We start from the raw sequence: 23,275 nt of genomic DNA, 5'->3' as shown, positions 1-23,275 counted from the left end.
CCTCCCCTCCCCTCCTCCTCCCCTCCCCTCCCCTCCCCTCCTCCTCCCCTCCCCTCCCCTCCTCCTCCTCCCCTTGTCTTCCACTTCTCTTTTGCTTATTGATTTTTTTTTCTTGACCCACAAATGCTCTTGCTTTTATTTTGCTGTTCTTCTTTTCCTGTCCCACTCACTGTGGGGATGTGGGAGAAGTGAGCAAGTAGCTGTATTACACCTAACTGTTTGTCGGCAGAACATGTGGAGCTAATTGGGACTGGAACTGAATGCTAAAACCATATGAGATGATTTAGATTTGTTTATGTTACTTGATCATTTAACCAGTCATGCAAAAAAGAGAAAGATGGTTTAGATCTTTATGGAAAACTCATGCATCCAAATGCTAACAATCATTTAGATATCTTAGTACGTGTGGAACAAGACTAAAGGGAATTGTCACCTTTTCTGCCCCTGAGATGTGTAGTGTAGAGTTAAAAAATTCAATGACGACTATCAGGGTTTCAGATGTAATTTTATGTCTCTCTTATGTTCACCCTGTAGGTAGCACTTTAGAAATTTTTTATGTTGATGGAGTAAAAAATACACCTGTGGTGCAGGATGCCAACAATTTGATAACAGAAACAAGAATAATTCACAATAGTTCCTATTTTTGATATCTTGCACAGCTGTCATGGTTGTAGCTGTCATTTTAATTGGAATTACTTATTGCGGTTTTAATTGAAATAGAGGAAATTACTGTTACTCATTGAGTTACTGGAACGTGAGATACTTCTGTGTAGTTGACTGTGTATATGACAACACATAATTCTGTGTAGTTGCCTTCTGAGGAAATGTTTCACAGAAGTTGAGGAAGTGAGAAAGTTAGGCAGAAAGTTGGTACACTGCAAGAATTCAGGCTTAAAGAGTGCAGAGCTAGTACAACAGTACTTCTACTTTCTGGCCTCTAAGGCAGAGGAGATAACTAAAGGCAACTGGCATTTTGGCTACTGTTAGAAGCTGCCTAGATGAGGAAAAACTCTGGTTTGTTCACTGTACTGACAGTGAAATGAGTGACTCCAGGCTGAAGTTAAAGTGTAAGGCACAGAAAAATCCTGTCAGCCCTCTGCACTAAGTGCAACTCAGATCCGAATTTTTGGCTGCATATCAGTGACAGTTTTTGGGAATTAAGTTATGGCAGTCAGGTGAAGATTCTGGTGACTGGAAGAAGGGAAATAATCTATTTTTAAAAAGGGTAGGAAGTAGTACCCTGGGAGTACATCCGTTCCAGTGCCTCACCACCCTTACAGTGAAGAATTTCATCATAATATGTATTTTAAACCTACATACTTGTCTAATCACTGCATGCCCTTGTAAGACTCTGGCCCCATGGAGCTGCCAGCTCACCAGCTTGGATAGAAGTTTTACTTAAATATATAGATATAGGGTTCTTTAATACCTCAAGATAGCATCAAGAGAATAAGCCATGAGCTTGTTCTCAAGGGATTTCTTTATTAAGTTAGGGGAGCAAATAAAGTAACTTGGCCAAAGTTGAAAAGGACACAACACAAGCCAGACAAAAATGTTCTACCACAATACTAACTCAGCATACACTATTAATCCACAACACTGAAGGCAAAATCCAACTAATTCCACAACACTTACATCAAGATCCAACCCCTCCAGCTCCAGGACACCCTAAGCATCAAGAACAGAGAAGCAGAGGGAGCAAGGAGAGAAAAGGAGAGAAAGGGAGAGACAGCTACCACTGGAATCTTGTAGAAGATCAGCTCTCACAAGTCCAAGTGGCAGGGTCATGACACGAGGCAAACACGTGCCTGTGCTTTTATCTGGGGTTCCAGGCCAGGGTGAGGGGCATTGTTCTCACAGTCCTTGTCAATGTGAGGCTGGGTTAGGAGCTCCAGGAGGTGTGGTGTGTTATAGTTTGCCCAGGCTGTTTACACATGATACAAAACTGCATGGTCGAGCTGACACACCTGAGAGACAGGATGCCATCTAGAGGGACCTGGACAAGCTCGAGAAATGGGCCCATGGGAACATCATGAAGTTCAACAAGTTCAAGTGCAAGATGGTGCACCTGGGTTGGGGCAATTCCCAATCCCAGTATAGGCTGGGGGATGAGCAGATTGAGAGCAGCCTTGCTGAGAAGGACTTGGTGAATGAGAGCCTGGACATAAGGCAGCAATGTGAGCTTGCAACACAGAAAGCCAACCACACCTTATGCTGCATCAAAAGCAGAGTGACCAGCAGCTTAAGGGAGATGACTCTGCACCTTTACTACCCTATAGTGAGAGGGGTACCTGGAGTACTGCATACAGTTCTGGGGTCCTCAGCACAGGAAAGACCAGTTGAAGTATGTCCAAAGAAGCCCACAAAGATTATCTGAGTAATGGAACACCTCCTGTGAGGAAAGACTGAGAGAGTTAGAGTTGTTCAGCCTTGGAGAAGGAAGGTTCTGGGAAGCAGGCTTTTTGTCACTTTCAATATTTTGAGCAGGGCTATAAGAAAGATGGGGACAAATTTTTTGTCAACACCTGTTGCAATAGGAAAAGTGGTAATAGTTTCAAACTAAAGGAGTCTGGCATTAACCAGACCAGAGAGGTTATGGATACTCCATCCCTGGAAACATTCAAAATCAGGTTAGACAGGGCTCTGAGCAACCTGATCTACTTTAAGATGTCCCTGATTGATTACTGGGGGTTTGGACAAGATGATCATTAAAGGTCTCTTCCAAGTCCAACCATTCTCTCTGTGATTCTCAGAACAATACGTCAACAATTCAGTAGATATTGAGTATTTATTATAAGTTATTGAGGCCCTTCCCACTCTGAAATATTTGCACAGATAAACAGAAGGGGTGATTTGGAAAAGTGATTTGGAAAATATTGGTAAAATTGTATAGCAGGTATGTATATATGGTGTCTATATAGTGTATATACAGCGTATGTGCTTCTAAATTGCACCCCTACATGATAGCCTTATGGGAATTCTCTGTTGTGGGCACTGTCAACCTGCTATAGCTTTAATTCATGTTTTAACTTGCTGCCAATCTCATAGGGTGTTTGGGAAAAGACCTTGAGCAATTAAGCAGTTCTTATAGCTCTGCAGGACTTGAATCAAAACTTGATTATTTGTATGAATTGCTCATTAGTCCCATTGACAGCAAAGATAGAAGGGATACACACATCTTGAGGGAGGAAAGAATGATTGCTATAGAAGTATTTATTAGAATAAACAGCATTATGTTGCTATGGTTGTTTATAAATGTAATTCTCCACTGACAATGTCAGATTTATCCTAACCATCATCTGGATATTTTAAACCTTTCTCATAGGAAAATATTAAAATTAAATTAACTTACCTGCTGTCAGGTATACTTACAAAAAACCCCAACCCAACTCAAGAACATGAAACACAACAAAGAAATTCAATCAAACTTCCCCCTCCCCCTCCCAAAGAACTCCCTTCCCCTAAACCACAAAACCTACCAAGAACAATGTAATGGACTCCTACTTCATTCATGTTTGGAAATCTGTACAACAATTTTAATGAAATTGAGTTCCTTTTTTCCCACATCAAAACTGATGGGTGATGGGAGATTTTTTTTTCAAACTTTTTTCTCCCCAGTGTAGGGAGGCGTACTTGAGAATATAGCAATGTCAGGCTCTTACTTTTTATTTTACTTTTATGGAAGAGTAAATAATAGCCATGCTTGTCAATGTATTGTATTGTTGAGAACTCACTAAAAGAAAAAATTATTGACTGTAGTATTGTAGCTAAGATCATAGTTGCCTTTTAAAATTATTTTATATCAGTACTTCCATGTGTTTGTTGCAGAAATCACAGTGTTTTAAGTTGGTTGTCTACCCTTTTCTGTAGCAGCAAATCATAAGCACACAGTGCTTTCCTTGGTGGGTTTGCAGGAGTGTGATATAACAAATGTGCCAGGCCTCCTCATATTTATATTTTGACCATTGTTAACATACCACAGAGGTATGGCCTGCTTGATTTCAGCACATGTTTCACAGTTATGGATAACCTGGTGTCCAGGGTTAAGTCGACCCTCAGTCACGAGCCCACCTCTATGTTGCATCTCTTCCCTGCTGACCTGGGGTGTCAGAAATAATTCACCCTTATGTTGCCAGTCCAGATCCATCTGTGATACTTTAACCTTGGCAGCCCAATCCACTTGCCCATTGCTGTGATGTTCTTCAGTAGCCCAACTCTTGGCTTCTATAGCCCGACATGTGCATCTACATGACGTAGTTTTACAATCAAAGGTCTCTACTTGGGCAGCCATATCTTGCCACAATTCATCAGCCCAGATGGGTTTACCTCTCTGCTGCCAGTTTGTCTTCTTCCATCATTTCGCCACCCCCACAAAGCATTTGCCATCATCCATGAGTCAGTGCAAAGGTACAGCGCTGGCCATTTCTCTCATTCAACAATATCTAAAGCCAACTGGATGGCTTTCAGCTCTGCAACCTGACTTGATCCACCTTGTCCCTCAATAGCTGAGATTTGCCTCCTAAGACTCCAGACGTCAGCTTTTCATTTTCAATGTATCCCTAGATTAAAACAGGAACATCAGTAAAAGGAGTGTATTGCTTTCTATTTTCTGATTGCTGGATGGGGCCTCCTCAGCACGTGTCACTTTTTCCTCCTCCAGTGATGATGATAGTCTAAAATTTCCCTTTTGGGACCGTTTGTGATGACTTCCAAGATCCTGGTCGATTGGGGTTTCCTATTTGAGCTTGCTGTGTGATTAATGTGACCCACTTACTCCATAGCTATATGGAGTTGCATGATCTGTAGAAGGGAGTATACCCTTCATAAGCTTCCAGTATCTCTTTCAGTTGGGGTGTAACAGGCTGTGGATACTTTGTACTGCTGGTTCTAGAACCCCAGTGGTCATCCTTGACTCTCCCTGGTGCTTTTTGCCAGAGACTCCAGGAAGGGCCATTCTCCCCAGCTGCACTGCAGAGAACATTTTTCATCTCTTGTCCTGTCTTGACTGGCCTAAGGGCTACTGCATGAACAATATCCTATGTAATTTATTCAAAAGCTTGTTGCTCAGGAACCCACTTAAAATCGTTCTTCCTTGTCACATGATAGAAAGGGATTACAATCCAACTCTAATCTGGAATATGCATCCTCCAAAAACCCATAGTAGAAGGATGAAAGAGAAATTATAAACAGAAGGCTGTACTTGTTAGTACAATGTTTAGAGATGTATTATCTGTTGATCTATAGGAGTTTTGGAAAGATTTGTGTTTTTAGGGAGAGTAGAACTTTGTAAACGTTGCTGAAAATGACCATTAATATATGATTATTTACATACCTGAAGGTGCTGACTTCATGTAAGGGTCATCTTCTTTAATATCTGAGAATTTAATTCTGCTTTCTTTTTCATGCCTGAGAGTTGCAAAGTGTAGTAGTATCTTTTTATTATTATTATTTGTTTTGAGTGTATGATTACCTTGCATTTCTATAGTGCATAGATTTGGCACTGAAAGAAGGTAAAATCCAGTGCCACAAATACAGTGTGAGTTATATTTGGACTTTTTGGTGTTTTGTTACTCATGATGAGATACTAAAATTACTAACTTAGGTTTTTGCATCAGAAAAAAGAAAAACTGGGAATTGATGACAAGAAGGAGAAGAAAGGATTCAGAAAACATAATTGGATGAGGATTCTAGACATGACACACAGTGAGCAACAATGGAGAAACATTAGAAAAAAAATGGAGCAAGAAGAACAAGAAATATTTAGTATAGTGGTTCTTAGATAAGTATGGTACCTTGACTCTACTTGAAAAGGAAAATCTGACTACCTAGATGCTAAGTAAGCAATATAAATTAGGTAGAATAAAATAATACTTATTTCCCTTTTTACTATTTAATTAAATGTGTAATATAGCCCTTCAAAATAATGCAAAGAGATAATAAGTCCATCTGTTTGTTTGTTAAGGTCCAAGAGGAGATGTCCCTCAATTACAGAGCTAAATCTGAAAAGGGATGATGGGGGAAAAAAATTCCCAGTTACTGCCTTCTTTGCAACATATCTTCTCCAAGGGGAAAAATTGTCTTTTGTCGTGTTAACAATTAATGAAATCATAACATCTATGGTACAATCTGCCAAAATGTGTTAGGTAACTTCCTAGATATTTCTGATCAGTAGTCAACAATCAGTTAAATAGGAACATGCACTATGGCACATTGCTTTAACCATTTCTTGACCTGCCAGATTCATATGCCTATTTCATAATAATATAATTTCATAATCTGAGAGCCCATAAAATAAATGCTCATTACATCTATCACAATGGTTTCAGACTGCTCAGGCATAGCTAGGAGTAAGCCTTTGAAATGTGAGGAGGCAAGTCAGGTCAAAGCAAATTCTTACAGTTGCATTGTAAGCCACTAGCAACAATAATAAAGCATATTGTTAATTCACACAAGTTTAGGAAAGCAGGATAGCAGTATGACCTTTCAAACTGATTTTTCACTCCTTTTTCCCCCTTCCAATTTTTCAAAATTTGAAGTGAAAGATAACATGCATCTTTCCAGAGTACCTTGATGTTGTACAACTTTTGATGAATATAACTACTTGTTTTGGCTTTTGTGAAGTCACATGACATTCCTCTCTCTTACTGGAGGTGAAATGACTAGAAGGACAAAATTCAAACCTCTCCATAAAACTTCATTAATCTTACAGATGGAACTATCTTTAGAAATACTTAATGCAAAAAATTCCACTGAGGTATTGAGCCATAAAAAATGGGTATTTTCACACAATTCCTTTGTAGACACTAAATCTAATTGGTTTATTATTCTAGAGCAGTTCTTTTCACTGGAAGTCTAAAGGAACTCTGAAGGAACTCTGAAGGTGAATGAAACTTAACAAATAACAGCATTTTTAAGACAGGTAAAGAATTTATTCTTTCACAACAAAGAGTCACAAAGCATACTTTTCTTTAAAATTATGTTTTATCATAATAATAATAATAATTATTAAAAATCATATTTCGGTGTTCTTTTAAGTTATCACATAAGTGCTAAATATCCCCTTTCTGAACACCCTGAACCATTTATAATAGAAATAGAAAAGCTGCTTGGGGCACTTGTGTGCGTGTGCCATGCTTACTAACAATACTCCCCTTTGTGGTAAATCCAGTACAATGAAAGATTATTTGACAAACGTAGTAAATATTGATCAGAGGCTGATATATAAAATATTTTAGTTATATTTCACACAAACTGTGAATACAATATAGTTGTGAGGAGTAGTCACAATCAGAAATCTTAAAACTTCACATCATAGATGACTAAATTCCCTGGAGAGTACGCTATAAAGATTATAAAGAGAAATGTGTTGGCTTCAGGGAACACAGATGCACCGGGTGACACCAGTGAAGAAAATCTAGGTAAAGTCAGCCAAGTTGCCTCCTCTGTCATGAATTGCTGAGTAACTATAATCACAAAGCAGTAAACTACTGTCACCCTATCCCAGTGGCATTCATAAAGTAGATACATTCATTTTGCTTATCACATTTCTGGTAGTGATTGGCAAAGTTCTTAATAAGTATGTGTGCATGGTTTGAAACAAAGTTTGTATTATTTATAATGCACACAAATACATATTGGGAAAGGAATTATTCTCCACACAAATGCACAGAAACATAATCTCTTAACCAGACTATATCTGGAAAGCTACTTAAAAGTCTAGAAAGCATTTATGCAAAGCATTTAAAAACTATTCTACTCTCACAATAACTATTAGAAAAAAATTTGGAGGTCAGCATGCTAGCAAGTAACTAAACATCCTTAACTAAATTGCTGTAATTTCATAGGAAAAGCAACAGAGCAGGACCAATTTACTATTAGTAAGTTAGTAAAAAGTTATCTAAATGAATAACTTTCATCATCATATTCAAGTTCATCTTCCTCGTCATCCTCCAAAAGTCCATATTTAAATTTGCGATAGATTGTACCATCCTGGCTCATGTATACAATGTCATCTTCATCATCATCATCGTCATTATCTCTATCTCGGTACTCAATCACTTGATCCTCCTGGTAACTGGTACTCTTGTGGTAGTTGCTCACAGAGGAAGGAAAGGTTTTGGAGTGATTTGTCAGTTTTTCATACCCACCTTTATTGACAGCCTGGGTTTTGGCTCTTGATCGTCTCCAGATGAATACAATGGCTCCGATGACAAGGAGAAGCAAAATGCAGGTGATAACAAAGAAAGCAGTTTTGCTTTTTCTCTTGGGGGGTACAGTGGTCTGTAATACACAGTCATCTACAACAGCAGTTAAAAAGAAAATAAAAAAGATGAAATGAGCTTGTGTGTGTGGTATATCTGTCTTAAAAAGCCCAATACAGTGTTTAGGACTGTATTCAACTAAATAGCTTACTTTCCCAGTAGCATAACTGTACTTTTGTAGCTGTGATGCTGTAAGAATGTCAACAAGGTTATTGGGGATTCAAAATAATCAGAAAGAAGCATGCTAGCAGGCACACAAATTAAATTATTCAGATTTCTACTCATTGAAGCGAGCACTTCTCAGTCACCTGGTTTATAAAATGCTTGGCCATTTAAAATAATGGTTGTGAGTGAGAGAAGTTGCCCTCTCCAGCATCAGCCACGATTGTTGTTATTTTTGTAAAACTTTCACATTCTGGTGATGGAGCAGTAGAAACACACTGCCAAATCTCAGCAGCACATTTTTGGTCTATTCCCCTTATGATTTTTAAATGTCAGCCTAATCAGCCATAAAACCCTTCAGCACTATTACTGCTCTTCAGCATGGTCCTACCTTGTGTTTCACTGCAGTCACAGCACTCTACGTTGCCTGCTGGATCAGAGTCATTGCAGCAGGGCAGGCAGCGGCTTTCCTCTAGGTAGAGCTGCATGCTGGCTGGACAGACTGTGCAGTTGAAAGGACCAGGTCCCTTGCACTCAGTGCATGAGCTGTCGCATTTCTCACACTTGGGTTCATCCTCCTTCAAACACAAAACAGAAGCAATGCGCCTTTCATTTTGGATTCTTGGGGTCTGACCTGGTAGTTCTGTCCTGTCGTTCACTATCTGGGTGGTCATCTCTGGGCACCATGAGTGTCAATGGCAAAATACAGTAGCAAATCTAAAATTTCCTGTTTCCTGAGTTCTTGGTGATCTGCTTGTAGGGAGATGGATAATTTGTTGTAGGAGCTTAGAGATCTCACCTAGCTAGACAGGAAGATAAAGTTTATTCACACTGTAAGTGCTTTGGGCCAGAAAGTGTGTTTTTGTTTTACCAGTCCCACACTAGCAGATCTAAGGTAGTTTGGCAGTAATGATGGTAAAGCGACTTTCCAGAAGCATGCTCAACAGTATCACTAAAAGTAACTGACATGGAAGAAGCAACATGAAATATTCTAGGGGTGGGGGGGGGAAGAGAGCTGAAAGAATGCATTTCCTTTCTAACCGGAGAATGAGCAGAAGTAAAGAATAAAGATGGCTAGAAATTTTCTAGCAAAAGAGATTTCTATTAGATTGTGTTGGTTCTTTTCTACAAAAACAGCTTAGATTCAAATACTCCTCTCAAATTCCAGATAGGCCCTAGGAGCCTTTGTGACACCAAAGGTCACTGTGGTTACACCTGCCTTGCAGAATGCTCTGAGGTGGGGTGTTTCAGGGTTTTCAGCATTCACAGTTCCTGGCTTACTGAGGAAAACACTTTATTTTTCTGCTGTGGGACCAAGTACCCCACTGTGAGGATTTGGAAACTCTGATAAACTTTCACCGAACTTGCTGTCAGACTTGCAAGGCTGCTTATCCTGGATTGAAAAACCTGTGCAAGACGGGAGGATCACAGCAGATCATAATTTCTTAGAGTCAAAGCTTTTGAAAAGACCTGCAGACCTCTGTGGTCCCAGCTCTTAGGTTGTTTTCTTGCTGGTGTGAAGTAGCACTACTAAAGGGGTATTCCAGGCCAGAGATTTCAGGGTATGCAACATCTCAGGCAAGCTGCTATGCCTTTTTGATATACTCTTGAATAAACATTTTTGGAAGGCAGTTGGTGTGGAAATCTGGAAGCTGGAGTGCCCAGACTTGTGGCACAGAACCAAATCCAACTGTGGTCCTATTCTACTAAATATACAGCTCTGTTAACTTTAGCCTGTCCGCCCACTAGAGCTTTCTGCCAGCAAAGCTGTCAATCAGAAATGCAAAATGATTTCTTACAGAAAAGGCATCAGAAATCCATGGGCAAATCTCAGTTATGCTGAAATATGTAGTGATACTACCTCTATCACTAATATAGTTGATTCTGTTCACATGATATCAAATCATCAAACAATGCTTTGATATCATTGTTGACTATAGAGGATTACTCTATAGTTGACAACCCCAGAAAGAGAAACAATGTTTCCTCTGCCAAGACAACAAACAAGTAAACATACCTTAAAGATAAGCACACTTAAAAACTCATGAAGAACAATCTGTTCCTAGCACTGTGTAATATTTACAGGAGAAAAAACCTACAAAGAGGTACCTCTTGTCCTGGTGTCTCCTGGACTTTGTATTCACCTACAAAACAGTCCGAGTTGCACATTCCACCTAATAAACTGTAGCTCCATACACAAGATGTGCAGCTGAATGCTCCCTTCCCTAGAAGGGCAAATGAAACAAGATTACAACAGGAAAAACTGACAGCTAACATCCTTTAAAAATCATACTGACCACTACCACGAAACAAAAGGCTATTTGTCAACAGCAAGAATCACTGGTGAGGAGTTCATGAAGAGTTTGGTATTAGAAAGAGGTTGGTATTAGAAGAAGTTTTGGCCTTATCTTGGGTTTTTTTTATGTGCCCACAAAATGTATTTATGTGGTTTTATATTCATGAGAAGATGATTCTGGAATCAGTTGTACAGGGAAGCTCTGACACATTCAGGAAACTCAGTTGTGTCAGTGCGCTAAAGTAAAATTCTGGAGAACCTTAGCTAAAAGCTGTGCTTCACAAAATCCATACTTATTAGCCCTGCATACTAACTGATTAATGCTGCTTGCTTCAGAACTAGATTAATTAGGAAAACTAGGAAACTGAATACATAAGTATTCACTATATTAAAAGCAGCAGGCATCACTGTGCTCCTTGCTTTCCCCCCCCCGCTAAAGATATGCTATATGGGTCTTTACTCTTCCCATTGCAGACTGTAAAGACATGTGATTTAAATTACGTTCTTTGGTTTGGCTTTCACAGAGTAGCATATAGTAGGATAGCTCGGAGAGTAAGGTATATTTCACTCATTATTCAATATTTGTGTGAGAAATGAGGTCCAGCTCTGTAACTAATAGAGCCCATGTTTTGAAGCTGGTGAGCATCTTTGAGAGATGCTAGGCTGATGGAAAATTCATTACCATTGTCCATTTGTTTCCCTTCATTGACCTGGCAACAGGACTGAGTCCCAGCCCTATCTGTTAAGTGGTTGTCTTTACATTTGTGCTCTGTGCTCGAGGAAGCCCTGTGGAGAGCTTGGCAGGAATTCACACCCTTGTTTTCATCTCAGTTGTTCAATACTGTACGAGTAAGGTGGCAGCAGGGAGCAGTTAGTGCAGCAAGTCACCCAGGGCCAGGGAGAGGTCTGCATCACCCACTGTAGCTACCTAGGTCGTCGCCAGGTTTGTAGCACTGTACGTGTAATGTATCTTTGTGAAGTGCTTCCAAATCTTGAAGCAGAGATTACAGGTGTTTTGGTGACCATTTTTTTGCTCAAAGCAGAGTGTATGATTTTACCTTCACAAGTTAGACAGGAAGGGTGGCATCTTTCACAGACATTGTTGTCCTTGTTTTCGTAGTAGTACTGAGGACAAGAGCTAACACATTCATTCTTGGAGTGCAACAGGTAGAAATATGTATCACATAAAAGACAATCTGTGGGCTGAGGCCCCATACACTCCTTACAACTCTTGTGGCATCTCTCACATAATCCAGTGGATTTTTGTGCAAAATACCTGAAACAGATCAGATAGTCATAGCTTTGCATAAAGCTCAGTAGTGACAGGAAAACCAAAATATATTTAATTCTTAGCTTTTTACTGTGATTACATCAATGTATAAAAATTATATTAATGTGAACACAGTAATTACTTGCAATCTCAGTGAAAATAGAATTAATTTTCTTTTAATTTTCCCTGGTTATTGGAGTTCAGCTATAGAGCAAGACTTTGTAAATTGTAGGTGTATAAAGCAATACTTTCTAAAACGTAGAGTGACTTCAGTCACAAAGTATATAAATAGGCAGGGCTCAAAAAAGCTCAGCTCTGTTTTGACTCTATTCACCTAAGTTATGCTCTCAGGGAAAAAGAAGAATTGATATATTGGGGTTTTGCTAAGATGTGGTCATTGTGGACTTCCAGTTTAATGGGATGATAATTTAACAGCCAGTGTGATTGTACTTTTCTTTTAAACTAAATGGACCTGAAACAGAAATCATAGGTCCATTTCTAAATTTGAATTTCTAAGATGTAGTCACAAGAGCACACTGAATTCACATTTTGAACTTAAATGGATTCATCAAAGAAGTTTCTGTCTAGAATTATGAGTGCTCAGCTGGGAGGTGTTTTAATGGTTGTTTTTATTATGACCCATTATAAACATTCACACAATGCAAAAAAATAGTAACTTCATCCAAACTTCAGTGGAAGCTGCAAAGGTTCTTGAGGAAAGTTACACTACTTCCTGTTCTCAAGCTGACAGACAGATAACTTTATATACTTATTCTGGTTCACACTGTTCTGTATACATATAGCCTCAGATCACCTTTGGAGTATAACAATGACCACACCACATCAAAATGGTCCCAACTTGGGCAACAACGGAGAGTTTTCTACTTTGAGGGGAGGTTTTCCACCACCTCTGTGCTGGGACAACATAAGAAATTTTCACCTGAAACAAAACATAGTTCTATTCCACACTGAAATAGAATACCTCAGTGTGATCTAATTTCTTAAAGCTCTCTCTGTGACGCAGATCTTACCAAAAGATCTTGGACCTTACCCTGATGGACACTGGTTTACACATCTGTTTCCTTGTCTGTACCAACCCGGTTTGCAGGAAAGGCACTGCGAGCTGTATTTTCCAGTGCAAGTGACACAGGCACTGTGGCATGCAGAACACTGCCCCTCATCGCTATCAGCATAATATCCATCTGGGCATGTTTTAACACAGGTTGTATCTGTACAGACAACAATGCAGAATAACACATCATATTCAGTATCTGCTACTATAAAACATCTCATACAGTTGTGCTAGAGCAAACTCTGTAACAGGAGATGCTGATAGGCATGTACCAGAACAAGAAAAGCAAATGTTGGGATATAGAAATTATTTTTCGATTCTTCTAAGTCTTGTCAATTCATTAATCCTCATTTTGGTGTCTTATGAATACTAGCAGGCTCTGCAGAATAAATAAGTGTTTTACTTTGGGGAATATAAATGTAAGAACATCATAATTAACAGAAGATGTGATCTCTTTCACAATAATCAAAAGAAATCTTATCCCAGTGATATTGAGGTTTAGAGATGTAAAAAAAATTATAGTATTTACTTCACAGAAACTACAGATAGCTGAGCCAAGTGATTTTTTTTAAAAAAAAGAGGATAGGAACTGAGGCAACCAGCCAGACAACACCCAGTCACTGTATAACTAAGTGAATTGTCTTGAAGTTCACAAGGCGGTCACTTAGAACTCTGGGGGGCTCCAGACAGGAAAGACCACCAAGACCCTCGATGAAGACCCTCAGAGACCTTATAAGGCTATGTATATATGCTAATAAGTGTTGGGAAGCATCATGAATATGTAACAGGAATGTGGGGAACAAAAAATGAATAATCATGTAAGGCTGACACATAAGCTAACTCACAGACTGAGTCAGAAATTTCTTTTAAGTGCCACTTTTAGGCAACACTAATAATTAGGCAAGTTTTTGTCTGCATTGCCATTTTCCTTACATCTTGCTCTAAGCATCAATCTCATTGCATTCTGATGCTATACCTGAGATTTAATGACATTTGTTTACTGGTCTTTACCCTTGTCTGTGGCTGCTACTCGATATGGGATTAAATGTCTGTAACGCTGCCAAGTGTACCAGGTAGAGCCCACTCTTTTTTTTTTTTTCAGTGAAATGTCAGCCTTTAAAATAGGAATCTTAAATGAGAAGTTAAGACTGATCTAACAAGCTGCAAGTGCATCAAGCTAAGAGAGCAGTATGAGTTGCTCATGAGTTGCTTGTACTTATTATATAGCTTGTCTTGTTTTGCTGCTTGTGTTGCAAGTGGGCAAAGGAAGATACTTCTCTTTATTTCTGGGTTTTTGGTTGGTAGTTTTTGGGGGGTTTTTTTGCATTTCTCTCTCAGCTCCAGATTGTTTCTTTACATGCTTCCATTAACTTTACCAACTGTAATGCTACAAAGCAGCTGGGTGTGTTGATAAAAAAGACAGGTCTGATGCAAGGGCTCAGAAATTTAAGAATGAAAAATCTGCATTAGAATTAGATTTGAGAAGCTTAGGTTCAGTTCCAATCCACACTCTCTTTAGATTTTTTTCTGCATGAAAGATAATTTAATAACTTTTTTTCTCCCAATTGTTTTCTAAAATTTTTCTTTATTTTTAGAAGAATATGCAAAGAAGCAATTTTTAAGTTCTAGGATTTTATACTTTTTAAGAATTAGTTTCTGAGGCAGTATAGTCTTTTGCTCCAAACTCAGAAAAGCAGCTTTGCCCCTCAGCCAACCACTAGATACTGACCTAGGGATCCACATACCAATTTTTAACAACTCTGTTTATGTGTTTCTTTACTCATCAGACCTCTGCAGGGATTAAACAAGTCACCATGAAAATGTGAGCCCTTTGTGAATACAGTTACAAAAAAAGCCCAAGCCAAAGAAAAAACAAACAACTCCCCAAACAAACAAACAAATAAAACCAAACAAAAAAAAGAAGCTAATGATAGCCTTCTTTGTTTTTTTTTAAGGTCAGGAAACAACAGGAATAGTACATACCAAGGAAATTAAACATATGAGTTTTGTTTAGCAGTGGCGTTTGTTGCTACTTAAAAGTCCTTCATTGGCCCCAGTAGCAAGCCCAGTCTCACAAAGAGTTTCCAGGCAGCCTCAGAAAAGAAATTATCTCTGCACAATTTATCTACTTGTCAGGTCAGCTTTACAGAATTTATTGTTTGATGCAGCCCTAGATACTGCAAAAATACGACGGATACTCGTCTATTTCATGCTTTTGGTGTAGAATGAAATCTAGAGGCAGGAGACACTTACTGAGAAGATAGTGGTTATTTGCACAGCTAAGACACTGGTGTTCAGTGGGTCCTGAGCAGTGGAAGCATTTCCTGTGACAAGACTTGCAAGACTGAGTTTCTTCAGCGTAGAACTCAGTGGGAGAGCAGTACCCAGATACCATACAGTGCCCATCACTGTTCAGTATCAGGCCATTTCTGCAAGTAAGGCAGGCAGTGGAAGAAGAACAAGTCTGGCATGTCCTGTTGCATGCTGAAATGGACAAACAATAGGAACATCACCATTTCTTGCTGCATCTTATAGTGTTATTACAGCTTTAATTTTGAAAGAAGAAGCCGTCATCTCAGGATGAAAGGCTGAGGGAAATTATTTTCAATCTTGTGCAGGCAGTTCCTTAGGTTTACTTTGAACCAGTACTGTTTTTTCAGCATATGCTCTCTGGCAATTCCCAGCATTTTACCAGAGTGGTTGCCCATAATATTAAACATATGTAGCTCTGCTACCTCCCTCTCTGCTTTCTTCACGTTTTGCTGTTATGAGATAAGCTTTGTTATTTTTCTGCATTAGGTATCTCCTTTGATTCCAGGACACTGGTATCGACATTAGCTGGCACACACATTTTTTGGGCGTGGCCTTTAAACAGACCCACTTTTATCTGAGTACTATTTTGGGGAAAACAACAGCTGCCAACCTTGACAGTCTCCAGTGGCTTCTTCATAGTAACTCCCTTCAGGGCACTCTTCAAAACACATGCCATTGTAGAGGACAAACAAGCTGAAGGTGCACGCTGTGCAGTCGTCAGAATCTGGCCCATTGCAATCCTTGCAGCTGGCATGGCAGGGAAAGCAGTGCTTGTCTTCAGCATAGAAGTGTGAAGGGCATTCCTGTACACACTTCCCCTCGTGCAGGAAGAACTGGTCCATACACTCTACAGGGGAGACCAGAAAACAGGTAAATGAACACGAAGTTAATTCTCACACTCTAAGTGATGGATGAATAAATGCTAGGAAGCCATAAATTCTGCATTATCTCTCATAACAGAAGGCAACAGAACAGCTTGAGACTTTCTTTTTCAACTCCTTCCCCTCCAAAACACCCATATTGGCCTAACCCTCACATGGTTTCTTCTGTGTTACATCAAGAGACTGTGAAGCAAAATCACTGGTTCAGGTTTGCTGATATTAACTAAACCATTTACCACTGAATATAAATGGCCTTTTCCTAGCATACTATATCTGCATTATGAACTTCCTGCAAAATCAGATATGTCCACATCTGAGATTCGTGTAGTTTATTATTAAAATATGACTAGAATACATTGATCTGAATGTCTGTCTTTGAGCTGTGAATCAGTTGCTACTTTTGTTACCAGTACTTGATTTAATAGGCTTGTTTTCCAGAATGGCTAACTCAATATTAACTATGCTGGAAATTTTTGAGGGGGCATTGAACCTCACCAAGATATCCAAGGCTTTCCTAATATGTTTCGTTACGGAGAGTTCTTTCTCCAACAGTTGTTTGCAAAAATCATGAAGAGATATGAGGTTCAAACAAACAAGGAAAGAAATGTTCTGTTTTTCACATTGGTGTAAATGTGTATGTATGTGTTTAGATATGTATACACTAGATCAGAAATAGAACCAAACGAGTAGGAATCTCTGAAGAACAACAGAAAAAGGTAGAGCAATATGAAAGCTTTACAGATTAACTATGTGACTGAGTCTCATCATAAAGCACCAGTTGTTTTGCCTCTTAGAGAAAAGCAATGGTATACACACCACTTCTTTTTTCATTTTTACACATTACAGAATGTCAATTCAGATCTGTGTTTCTGTCAATCTGTCTCCAGACAGATCCAGGTGGATTTTAGCCAAGTAAAGACCAAGTCTTAGTAATACCTTTGCATATTTCTTTGTGAATGCATTCCTGACACATTTCAGGGCAGTGTTTGCAGATTCCTTCAGAGGCAAAATGATTCTCTGAACAGGTAGGTTTACATTTCCAGTGCTCCAAAAGCAAAGGGCTTTCACAGGACAGGCATTTAGTTGCATTTCCTATGCATGTCTTACAGGATCCGCTGCATTCCTTGCAAGTCTCAGAATCATTAAAATATCCCCTATTGAATGGAAAAACAAACAAACAAACAAAAAAACATAAAGCAAACTTCTGGTCAATGTAGTTATCAAACAGTCCAGGCTATAAGAACTCTAAATGAGACTTTCCCAGCACACATATTTCTCTGGATCTTTGAGGTTTCTCACACAATTTGTTACTTGTCCTCCACTTAAATCCCCTGCGTCTGCAAAAAGAAAATGTGCATGGTTAGTGCAGATGAAGGGTATCTGGCCTTCCTTTTTTCTTGTACCCATTCTCTAAGGGACGTTGAACATTCTTACTTGCTCATTTCTTTATTTCCTCCTTCACGTAAGATAGAAAGATCTTTGGGAAAAGAAAGGTGTAATTTCTCATCTTGCACAGCTGACCTGCAACAGCCACACCAGAGAAATACAACCTCAGTGGCCCTTGAGGGGAAAAAACAGAGAAAACCCTGGCAGTGTGAAGGCAGGCTAGAGGTGATGAAGAGGGGTTATGTTTCACTGCTATCTTGGTGTGAGAGCAAATGTAGACAGCCACAGTTACTGTCATAAATAAAATGCAGAAAAAATTGCACTTGTGGTTCAGAGAAGATGTATAAAAGGAGAGGCTGAATCTGATCTGTCTAAGCTCTCAAAACCAAAGTGTTAGAAGATTAAAGGACAAGCAAGTTGACATTTTCAGATGACTGCTAATCCATATCTTTAGAGCCATTGATGAAAACTAGGGAAGAAAAAGAGATAGAAATTAGTTCCAGAATATGTACTTTACATTAACAAGCTTGGTTTTCCCTGTAGAAGGGTGCTTCTCCTTTCCTTCTTGGAGATGATTTTTCAAAGGAAAGCCTTGGGAGATACATTAGGAGTAAGGTTAGAGAAAAGATGGGAAGAGCTGTGTCTGCCATCTATTTTAATATTTTTTTTTCTTCTAACCTTTGTCAAGATCTGCATCTATTTCTCACAGTTCTGTCATCTCTTGTTTCCATGTTAAGTACTCAGCCTAGGCTTTGAAAATTCCTCAGAAAATTAACAGTGCAGTAAGCCAATCCTCTTTATCCCTTACAGCATGTCCCAAAACTCAAAAAAATATAAATCAAGTTGAACCAACCTCCTAAAAAAGTTTCTCATATAATCCTCTGCTCCAGGGGAGAGTAGTTATAGCTCAAGAACTTTGCCTCAGAGTCTTAAACTGGAGTTTAAACCAGAAGAATTTTGCTGAATGATGGGAAGCCATTGTTTACAGTCTAGAATTTGGAATTAAGTGGGATAATAATATCTGAAAAGACTAGTGCTATACAAAAAGATTTAATTTTGTTATACTCACTGTGTAGGATAACTGGGCTGTTGGTACTTATAACATGCATCTGAATGCCAAAACATTATCTTTGCTTGTATGCCACAATTTCTGATATTAAAAGTTGTTTCTGGACTACAGTAGGCTTTAGTGCAATTACTTTCCATTTACTCAGACATTTCATGAACAAAACGTGTTCCACTGGCACTCACGATTTAATATGACAAAATTACCAGGAATATAGTGACAAAGAGTTTGCACTGATTGCAAGAAAAGTAGGGGTTGCACATTTTTCTGAAGAAAGAGGTTAACTAAGCAAGATTTTCATGCTAGGTAGCACAGGTTTTATGTGTGTGTATAGGCATGAAGAATGCTGATTAAAAAAGCACAGAAAAGGTAAAACCTGCTCTGCTCATGTGCCTGAGTATCCATCTAAAATTGGTTGCAGTCAAATGGGAATTTTTCTTTTTGAATTTCATTTATTACAGGAAAAAATAAAGAATATGGCTCAAAACCTTAAGCACTGTATTTCCATATCAGGACTCTGAGAGGTTCACTTTCTGGTTCATTCGGCTTCTCTGCACAACTTTGAGGAAAGAAAAAATTTGAAGAATGTCTAGAGGCTTATCTGTATTCACCATTAAGAGCCATTTTGAAGCACCAAGGTCCTATTGAAGTCAATGAGAGCTGTTCCATCTGTCATAGGATTTCATGTCTTAGCTTGACTTTTGATTTTTCTCTAACCAAGTGAAAATGCTGTTTATTCAGGTAGACGGTAATTATTTTTACCATGTGGCAGTTTCTGGTATCTTAGGTTACATTAAGGTCTTCCTTGAAAGGTTTATAATGGATCTGAACTTCAAAGAGAAGGAGCACAGTGAAAAAAAAAAAGAATGAGTTATCCAACAGGCGTTACTTACTCAGGGCACTCTGGTAAACATCTGCCATTGTGGAGGAAGAGAAGCTGGTCCTGTTCAGCCTTACACTTCTGACAATGCCATGGGTCAGAACATACCTCACAGTCATCCCTACACTTCTCGCACTTTCCGCTTGCAGTGTTGCCAAAAGTTTTTTGAGGACACAGAGAAACACAGGTATCATGGATAAGAAATTTTCCTGGAAAAAGAGCAACCCAGGTGGGTAAATGCATCAATTAGAAAGATATTTAAAAGATTCCTGCTTTGGATGGCTATAAAAAAAGCTTTTAACTTCTCAAAACTCAACATGTATGCTTAAAAGCATGAATAAAACATTCTTTAAGCAATTTCCCAAAGTATTTTGCTCAGACTTCACTGAAATTTATGGTTAGAAGGAATCATCAGGATTATCTAGTACATCTTCCTGAATAAATCCCAGTTTGGTAATTCCCACATCATATCTACAACTTTTGATTGAAAGGAAAGGAACACCATCTACCTGACATTTTTTTAACCCATATTGCCAAGGGCGTGTGCTGATGCCTGACTCCAGCTGCTGATTATCTGATTCCCTACCTATCCTTTAAGCTGTTAAGGAACTTTCTAGTGACTGTTGACAAAAACATTCCCTGATAGGGTGTAGGATACAGAATATTATAGTCTCTTGCAAAACTTACCCAAGGAAGATGAAGTCTTACCTTCTGGACATGTAGTACACTTATCAGCAGATTTCTCACAGGTCCTACATGAAGAGTCACAAGATAGCAATTTTCTTTTTGCATCTGGGATGAAAGGGAAAAAAGTTCATTTTTTACATCTGTTTTTGTTAATTTTCCCTCCTTTAGGAAGGACATTTCCTATGTCTTCTCCTAAGCTGTTTTGAAAATATATCTCTGAATTTTTGGAATTCACAGATTTGAAAGAACTTGATGATTGTGTTAGACTGCTCTCTCTAAATAGTAACTTAAGAATTGTATTTAAGCAAAATATAGATGTTTTCCTGAGATTCATTAAACCAGTGTTCTGGACCTCTTATCACAAGTGAGAACAATAATAATTATGTAATTAATTTTAATAATGAGCCCAATAATATTAGTTTCAATGTAGTGCTCCAAACCCAAATACAGATATGTAATCCTAATACAAATGGGAAGAGCTAGAAAGTATGTAAATTTGGGGACCTGGTTTAGTAAGGACATTTTGAACTAACTTGTTGCAGAAGAACCATTGCCTTGTAACTAAGGAAGAAAACTGTGAGTAGGAAGGAGAGAGTAACAACAGAATCACAGAATAGGCTGAGTTGGAAGGAACACATCAGGATCATCAAAGTCCGACTTGTGACCCCAAGAATCACACTAGATGTTGTCCAAATGCTTCTTGAACTCAGACAGGCTCGGTGCTGTGACTACTTCCCTAGGGAGCCTGTCCTACTTCTCAGCCACACTCTAGGTCCCCTGACTCAGCTTCATGCCATTTCCTCGAGTCCTGTCACTGGTCATGAGAGTAAAGAGATCAGTACTGCCCCTCTGCTTTCCCTTATGAGGATGTTGAAGACCACAAGGAGGTCTCCCATCAGTCTCTTCTTCTCCAGGCTGAACAAAACAGGTGACCTCAGCTGCCCCTTGTCAGGCTTCCCCTCCAGACCCCTCACCATCCTCATTACCCTCCTTTGGATGCTTTCTAAGAGTTTAATATTTTTTATATTTTGGTGCCCAAAACTGTTGAAGTTTGGAAATACTATTTGTTAAACAGTTCTTCCCCAAAGATACTACCTGCTATTTCCCTCCAAAAGGAAGAGCCCAATGCATGTCAAATGGAGTTTTATGCCTGTGCAAAACCAAGACTGATTATGAGTCTTTGATGATTATGGTTTGCATAACCATCAGCTCTAAATGACAATCAATCAATGAGGATCATACCTGATACAAACAAAATGTGTTATGCAATGTGGCAGGTCCTAATACGTAGGTCTGTATTTTGGATGGATGTCTGGTGAAAAAATAATTATGGGCCAACAGACAGACAGTAGTCTTTTGATTTTGCTGAAAATAAAAAATAGAACAGAAGTTGGATGCAGACTGAGCTATGCACCTCAGTTAGCACACCCAGCTCATCCTACCACTTATGTGTATATATTTTCTGTAGGTTGATAGACTGACAGTAACAATTAGCTACATGCAGCATATCACTTTATTTTTTTGTTCTGCCTGTTATGGCAAAGTAGTTAGAATATTGATATTTTGAATGAAAGTTATGAAAGCAAATGCTTCAAGTAAAAAGACAATGGAGAACAGAAGACTTATATAAAGCCCTTTCCTACAAGGGGAAATACTGGCCATTTTACTAAAGCATATGAAAATTGTGTATGTGCATAACATGGCACAGGAGCCAGAAGAAGGAAAAACAATAAAAATCTTGATGATTATTATTTCTTATAACTCTACTGCTAAATGAGCTGAGCCATAGCTATTTCAGTGAAAAAAAGTGGATCCACAGTTAATGTGACCGATTGACAACTCATAACAATATGCCTTAACTGTATCTGGCCCTACCATCAGCTCAGAACATCTCAAAAACTTCTTGTACTGAGAAAACCTCTTAATATGGGGGTCCATGGGCAGCACAGCAGATCAAAACCTGGATGTTTAATAGAAGGTCACTCAGCAATGACATGGTTAGTCATTTGGGCCCCTCAGTTCAGGAAGGACATTGAGGTGCTGGAGCAGGTCCAGAGAAGAGAAACCAGGCTGATGAAAGGACTTGAGCACAAGTCCTGTGAGGAGAGGCTGAGGGAGCTGGGATTGTTTAGCCTGGAGAGGAGGAGGCTCAGAGGAGACCTCATCTCTCACTACAGCTACCTGAAAGGGGGCTGTAGCCAGGTGGGGGTCAGTCTCTTCTCCCAGACAATCAGCAGTAGGACAAGAGGGCACGGGCTTAAGCTCTGCCACGGGAGGTTTAGGTTGGATATTAGAAAGAAATTTTTTACAGAGAGAGTGATCAGACATTGGAACAAGCTGTCCAGGGAGGTGGTGGATGCACCATCCCTGGAGGTTTTTAAGATGAGACTGGATGTGGCACTTAGTGCCCTGGTCTACTAACTATGGTGGTGTTGGACTTCATGATCTCAGAGGTCTTTTCTTACACAGCTGATTCTGTGAATCTGGGATTCTATGAGTCTGGGATTCTATGATTCTTTAGCAGGACTACTTGTTGTTAGAAACTGAAACAGTTAATGACTTATGCATACTCAGATCACTTTGCAAACTGAAAAGAAGCAGCTGCTCACCCAGCAAGGTCCACCTCTCCCTGAGTACTGAACATTGCCAAAGGACCTTCAGATCAGGTAAGTGGGTGCCATTGTCCAACTATCCTGGGTGCAGATGCATACCTGAAGCTACAAACTGAATTTCCAAATAAGGGAAGAGGCTAAGAACAGGCAAGACCAGCAAGGTGAGAGAATCCCTCTTATCATGACAATGTCCTCCCTTTACATGATAACTTTGCACATCTAGCCTGGGCTATGCATCTCAGATGTCGGACCATGATGAACCATGATCGATGGTGACATAATAGGCAGCTGCAACTGCCTTAGAAGTTGTCAGAGACTCAGTCACATGTCCTGTGACACTATCCACTGTAAAACTCCCCACCCCGAGGAGGTACAAGGTGTACACCTGA

At 39.2% G+C, this 23,275-nt stretch overlaps 1 protein-coding gene and 1 long non-coding RNA gene across 2 annotated transcripts in view; one reads left to right on the top strand and one right to left on the bottom strand.

The window, feature by feature from the left end:
• Positions 1-86: 86 nt before the first annotated feature.
• Positions 87-8,338, top strand: LOC126647262 (uncharacterized). Its single transcript, XR_007630548.1, has 2 exons — positions 87-6,919; positions 8,160-8,338. It is a non-coding gene; the product is annotated as an uncharacterized LOC126647262 (long non-coding RNA).
• PCSK5 (proprotein convertase subtilisin/kexin type 5) overlaps positions 7,759-23,275 on the bottom strand; it is a 233,342-nt gene continuing 217,825 nt past the window's right edge. The window contains exons 28-37 of the mRNA XM_050329291.1: positions 20,296-20,379; positions 19,601-19,796; positions 17,192-17,409; positions 15,985-16,221; positions 15,315-15,545; positions 13,041-13,218; positions 11,778-11,995; positions 10,533-10,648; positions 8,815-9,001; positions 7,759-8,297 (exon numbers count right to left, since the gene is read on the bottom strand). Coding sequence (XP_050185248.1) covers positions 7,894-8,297; positions 8,815-9,001; positions 10,533-10,648; positions 11,778-11,995; positions 13,041-13,218; positions 15,315-15,545; positions 15,985-16,221; positions 17,192-17,409; positions 19,601-19,796; positions 20,296-20,379 — 2,069 coding nt within the window. The 3' untranslated portion in view covers positions 7,759-7,893. The remainder of the gene's footprint in view (positions 8,298-8,814; positions 9,002-10,532; positions 10,649-11,777; positions 11,996-13,040; positions 13,219-15,314; positions 15,546-15,984; positions 16,222-17,191; positions 17,410-19,600; positions 19,797-20,295; positions 20,380-23,275) is intronic.

Source organism: Myiozetetes cayanensis, unplaced genomic scaffold (genome assembly GCF_022539395.1).
Source record: "Myiozetetes cayanensis isolate MyiCay16 unplaced genomic scaffold, myiCay2020 scf4, whole genome shotgun sequence".
NCBI classification, from domain to species: Eukaryota; Metazoa; Chordata; class Aves; order Passeriformes; family Tyrannidae; genus Myiozetetes; species Myiozetetes cayanensis.
This window is presented reverse-complemented; position numbering and strand designations above follow the sequence as displayed.